This window comes from Cariama cristata, unplaced genomic scaffold (genome assembly GCF_000690535.1).
Source record: "Cariama cristata isolate BGI_N322 unplaced genomic scaffold, ASM69053v1 scaffold8582, whole genome shotgun sequence".
NCBI classification, from domain to species: Eukaryota; Metazoa; Chordata; class Aves; order Cariamiformes; family Cariamidae; genus Cariama; species Cariama cristata.
The window spans coordinates 153,652-159,651 of record NW_009604160.1 but is presented as its reverse complement, the minus strand read 5'-3'; the positions used below and the strand labels follow the sequence as shown (position 1 = coordinate 159,651).

General features: G+C 44.7%; 1 protein-coding gene across 1 annotated transcript in view; it reads right to left on the bottom strand.

The window, feature by feature from the left end:
- Positions 1 to 286: 286 nt before the first annotated feature.
- LOC104157912 (runt-related transcription factor 2-like) overlaps positions 287 to 6,000 on the bottom strand; it is a gene marked incomplete at its 5' end in the record, with an annotated part of 153,435 nt that continues 147,721 nt past the window's right edge. Inside the window, one exon of the mRNA XM_009695455.1 lies at positions 287 to 969. Coding sequence (XP_009693757.1) covers positions 287 to 969 — 683 coding nt within the window. The remainder of the gene's footprint in view (positions 970 to 6,000) is intronic.

Sequence of the window (6,000 nt, the reverse complement as noted above, 5' to 3'; positions counted from 1 at the left end):
GGGGAGCGAGCACATCTGAAAGGAATGCAAGAAATATAAACAATTTTATTAACAAGACCACAAAACTATTTTTTAATATATGCAGCCATTTACAAGGAGTAAATAAACAAACAAACAGAAAAACCCACTGGGGAGACGTGGTCGGTGTCAGAGAGCACAGCGAACTGGCACAGATGGTATGGGCAGGTTGGGGTAGGGTCGCCTTCCTCCACCCTACCTCCACTGTGGACTGTTCCCGGCCAACACCAGCCCCTACGAGCAGGGTGAGCCGGTGCAGAGCCCAGCACTAAGGAGGTGGGGTGCCACGTGCATCCTGCTGCGGTGCCAGTGACGACGCCAGCTGCGTCAGGGCTCGGGCGATGATGGAGAGATGGCTGTTCATCGTCCGCAGCTCTGCCAGGATGTCATTCACATTCACCGATGCCTGCTCAGAACTCGGGGGCATGGCGTGGGCAGCCGGTGGTGATGAAGCAGCCCCCGGAGCCCTGTTTTCCATTGGTGTTGCCTGGGGATTTGCATCATGGGAGGGGTGTGGGGGTGTGCTGCTGCAGCGCTTCATGCCTTCCAGGGAGCCTGTTCTTATGGGTGGCTGGTCTTCCTCCTTCCCTCGAATGGTGGCAAGCGTTGCAGAAGCAAGGAAGGGCAGCCAGTTGATGAGGTGGGTGGCAGTGCCGGGTGGGACTACCGGCAAATAAAGCCCAGGGTGCAGGGATGGAGTAGAGGCAGGTGGTGCAGGGAGAGAAGGGAGTCCAGGGTGAACAGTGGCAGCAGAAGCTGATGTCGATGGTGGAATAGGAGGCGGTTTGGGATGTAAGGCTGCAACACAGGCAGGTAACGGTGGTGAAAATGACGCAGTACCAGTGTCAGAGGAAGAGGAGGGTGATGCTGGAGCTGTGAAAGGTCCAGGTTCTTCAGAGGTTGGTGGTGAAGTGGCAGCAGGTGGAGCATCAGGCGTGCAAGGGTCTGAGTCTGCAAGGAAGACACATCATGAGCCTTGATTAACATGTGTACTTATATACATAGGCTATTGCTTGCTGTCACTTCAGTGGAACTAGGTCTTTTTGGTGAAAGGAGAAATTTCATCAACTGGTAGTGATACCCTCTGTAGGCCAATTAGAAAAGAATAGACATACTCAAGGACAAGAGCCTACTGTATGTAAACATGCAACTTAACATTATAAAACTAAATTATCTTTCCACTCTCATTCTTCATAAAGCCTGTGGATAGACCTTAACATTTTTCTGGTTGACATCTGATTGGTATGCATCAGCTGGTGAATTACCTACTGTGTTTCCCTGACCAGTCTTGGAACGATGGCAATGTCCTAATTGACTCAGATCTCCCATGGAGATGAGGGCTGGATGGCTGCTGCCAGAGCCAAAGTTAATTACTGCTTCAGAGAGGGTCCCAGTTTTCCGTGTTCTGGTTTGAATGGACAGGTCAACACCAGAAAGAGTAAGAGCTAGTTGGTGGCTTAAACTCTTCAATAATTTTATTATTTGTGTGGAAGTATGACAGAATTCACACAGTTAAACTTAGATGTAGATCCCTGCCTTTAGATATTTAGCAACTTCAGCTATGAAAATCAACAAAGAAGAGACAGAAAGAAATTGTTGATGCTGGGCATCCCAGCTTGACAACCTATGACATCTTGCAAGCAGTTCAGTGGACCTCATCCAATGTCTACTAAAGTCATTAGAAACATGCCTGCTTGGACTGAGTCCAACACATACAGCGTAGGGTGACAGAGGAGCCTCTGGGGGATATGCAAAGACTTGGAAAGCCATGCTATGGTCCAAGGTGCTCTACCCACTGTGCCCAGCTGGTAAATACTGTATGGTAAGGATGATTCTATTTGTACAATAATTCTGAAAGCCAGAAATATAATAGGAAATGTTAGCCTTTCAACAGCCTCAAAGATTGGCATAAGTGGAATTACTGTACCATGCTGTAGATCTTTATTTTAGCATTGGGAACACATTATACAGAAGGTGGTGAGATGCTACAGGAATGGTCAGTGTAAGACAGATGGATTTTAAAACTACTTCTGCTGCAATTAAGTGCAAATTTTAAGGCATTGCTGTGGATACAAAGACAAAAATTAGTAGATTTATCTAGGTTAAGACAACCTAGAGAAAGCCAAGTACTGAGGTGTTAACACCATACTATTATTATTTCTGGCATCTAAAAAATCTGATGTGAGAAATCCGTTTTCATTACTGGCTGGTTTGGTATTCCAGATAGCAAACTGAAAATGTGAGTCAAAAGCAAATGAAGGCTTTTCTCTGTCATTTCTAACACCAAACCAATTGGACATGCAGTGAACAATGGACAAAAGTCCCACATGGGACCACCACGTTTTCCCAAACACATATGGTTGGAGGGGATTATGACACCAAATTCAGCATGCCCTTATGTCCCTGGGATTTCTATGGAAAGTTACTGCAGGCTCCTTGAAACTGTTTCCTTCCTTTGTGTATTGGCTTTCTTCCCAACACAAAGTCCCTGCTTATACAGACACTCGATCCCGTTTCACTAGAGGTGGGCTGAGGATGCTGGATGTTGGGTTTCCAAAGTGTTATTGATTGGGCTTTAGTTTTTCAAAACAAAAACAAAAATAAAGCACAGTTCAAATACAGGTTCTGTTTCCATCCAAACCACCAAAATTTGCAAAGGGTGAGATGAAAGGTTCAGGTTTGGCTCAACGGTACTGTTAACCAGAACAGTGTTTATGGTCCATATATAGCATGGCTAATCCCTGTCCACACTGGCCAAGCAAACCAAATTAAGTGTAATGTTTTTCCACACGTTGGAGAGCAGAGGAAGCTCAACAAACCTTGAGGTAATCTGGTTTAGTGCTGTGACAAATAACTGCCACAAACGATTCTTAAATGCTTTAAAAGTGACTGGGGTTAAAATACAAGGAGTAGTAACTAATACAGACAAAAACAGAGACAAAAATCTGGTCACCAAGGGCTCTTCTTTTTAGCTGCAATCTTTCCAAACAGCATGGCTTCCCTATCAGAAGCCACAGCTTTGTCATTCCCCTAATCCCCCCTTAAGATTTATTTATACTATGCAGCCTTTTAAACACATCTTGCTCAGCTTGATCAGACTGCCATACTTCCATCTAAGAAATTCCACATGGGCGTCTGGACACCCGCGCAGGGAGCCTGGTGTATCCAGGACATGTGGAAGCTGTTGCACGGCTCAGATCAACAGCTGGGAATACACACAGCTGACATAGTGCAGTCTGTGCACCCAGAGCGACTGCTTGTCTGGATGGGGTCTGACCCAACTGCTCAATATCCAAAGACCCAAACGGATGATGAAAACCGCAGAATCACAGCATCGCTGAGATTGGAAGGGACCTCTGGAGACTCTCTAGTCACAACCTCTGCTCAAACGAATGTCAGCTAAGGTCAATAATTTTTTTGTCCATGGACAAAATTGCTAGAGCATATCTGAGAAAGCCCAAGAATATGGAAGTCCTAAGCATGGTGAAGCATGGAGCAAACTACTACTGTTGCTTATCATGTACAACAGGATGATTCTATTTATTTCCTTCTTCTCTGATCTTGTTTGTTTTATCTGAATGTTGCCACTCATCACAACTCTAGTGCTTGTTTTTTTCAGTTTTTTTGTACAGCCCCAGCAGAAAGAGTCTTGTTAACTGCAGCATCCAGGTACACACTCATTCCCAAGGGTGTTAGATCTGCATCTAGACAGAGCTGTAGCTAAGTGGGGTTGGATGGATGCCTGCGGAGAAGAGAGACATTGAAGACAAATTGCTCAGACAAGTACAGTGACCTTTCCTAAACATATCAACCTATATGTGCATGGTCATTCAGCACCCCCCAGTACACCCAGTCTACAGAAGATGGGTAGGTGCTATGGCATACTCCCACATGCAAAGACTGACGGTTCAAGGTAGGCTTGTAGCTTAGAAGAAACTTATTTCATGAGTTAGGGAAGTTAATCCAAGACTCTGAAAACCTTGGTTGGGATCCACTTCATCTAAACAACCGAACTGTAAGTGCCTAGTGAATAAATTCCATGAAAGCACCTGCACTTTCTGTGTTGTATATAAAGGGAAAGCTCCCAAAGGGAAGGCTTAGACACATAGGTTATATCTCTCTGAGCAGCCTCAGAGTCACTTACTTCTTTGTACTGAGTGCATAGGGAGCTTGGCCTCATCCTTCAGGACGACTGGTTTACTGAGATGGGATTCAGGTCTTCTTTATCTTTAACAGTCTACAGTGTAGATGTCTACATCTCATCTAATTACCTAGCCTTTTTTCACAGTCAAAGGATTAAACAGGTCTAGCATCACCTTTTTATTGCTAGAATGAGAAATATTTGTCCTCATCTCTTTGCTGGCAGTAATGTAGGATAACTAACTCAGATGTGGATGCCATGCACTGAAAATGCCTACATTTCAAAAGAGAACTCCTATACCAGGTTCATGAAAATGAGATGGGTGCCCAGCTTAGAAACAGTGAATGCCTAACATTCACTACCCTCCTGATATACTACCGATCTCCCAAAGAGAAAGCAGTTACATATCTTTGTGTTACCTATTTGCAAGTAACAGGGAATACTTCTGCACTGCCTCCTCTGAGAGAACCTTGGGGTGTTCAAAACTCACAGGACTGTAAACAGGCCAGGTGATACAGTAATGGGAGCGAGCAGAAGAGCACTTCCAGGATTTCCTGATGCTTGTCCTGCACATGATGATGGATGTTACCAAAAGATTAATGGGCTGCCCTGTGAGAATGCGGAAACTAAAGTTATTTTAAATGCATTCATCTGTATGAGAAAAGCATGCATTTAGCTTTTCAGGCAGTCTTGGCTTAGGTGGGTTTTTTTGACTATCGATTTTATCTACCTTGCAGCCAAATTGCTGCAAGCTCTGATTTTAGTCTTTTGTCAGCTAACAAGGGAAAGGTCTGTGAAGGAGAAACCTTGAGGGAAAAGAGGGGACATGACTTTCCACTGGCTAGCACACCGCATGGAATTCAGCTCATCTAACATTAGCAATTTAGCTGGCATCTAGTGCAAGGCGGTCATCCCAGCTCCAGCAGAGAAAGAAGCACCTCTGGGGACAAGCCATCCCGAGATATCAGGTCCCTAAGAAGGGTGAGGAGGCTCATGCTCTGGAGTGTTCCTCCCCTTCCAGCACTTCTTGTAAGACTAAGTCAACTACCTTAGATGGGCTGACTAACTTCTAAATGGCTGAAGTTGGGTGAGCTAGATTCCTCGCTTTATATATAGATGTAGCAAGTAATTTGCTATCAAATCAGAATAGCAGATGGGTAGTACTGCCTCTGTGTTCCTGTGGAAGGCATAAAACCAAGGAGATAAGGTTTAAGGTGCAAGAGAGTAGAAACTTAGGCCTGTAGAGTGCTTCAAGAAATGAGCTGATGGTTCAGAAGGTGACAATCTTTCAAGTGAGTCAGCACTGAACAACCAACTTGTTCCAATGATAAGGATATCAAGATGTTGAAATGAGTAATGCAGTCCCTTCGATGACACAGTAACCTGCAGGAGGCCTTTGTGCACTGTTCTTTCTTCTCAGGTTTATCAAATTGCTCTAAAGCTAGCAGTGTCTCGCGTGTGTCTGTGAGAGCGAGTGCGTGCACGCACTCCCACTTCGTTTTGCAGCTGCTTCCCAAGAAAGTCTAAATATACGCCTGCCTCCTCTTTCTGGTGAGAAGTGAAACTGAAGTCCTAACAGCTTGTGGTAAATGAAAGTCCAATAGCAACTTTTGCGTAAGTAAGGGCGGTACTGGTTTTGTACTGACAAAGTCCATCTTTGGAATCTGAATCTGAAGCCATCTCTCCTGTTCTGCTCAGGTTTGATTCAGATACAGAGTGGCATTGCTTCTCACTGATGGTCTGCAGTCAAGCTTAGAAGGGCTTCAAGATGTAACTCAAGTTTAGAAGGGATTAAATTACTGCACTAGGCAAAGACACCACTAGACATTACATTAGAATAG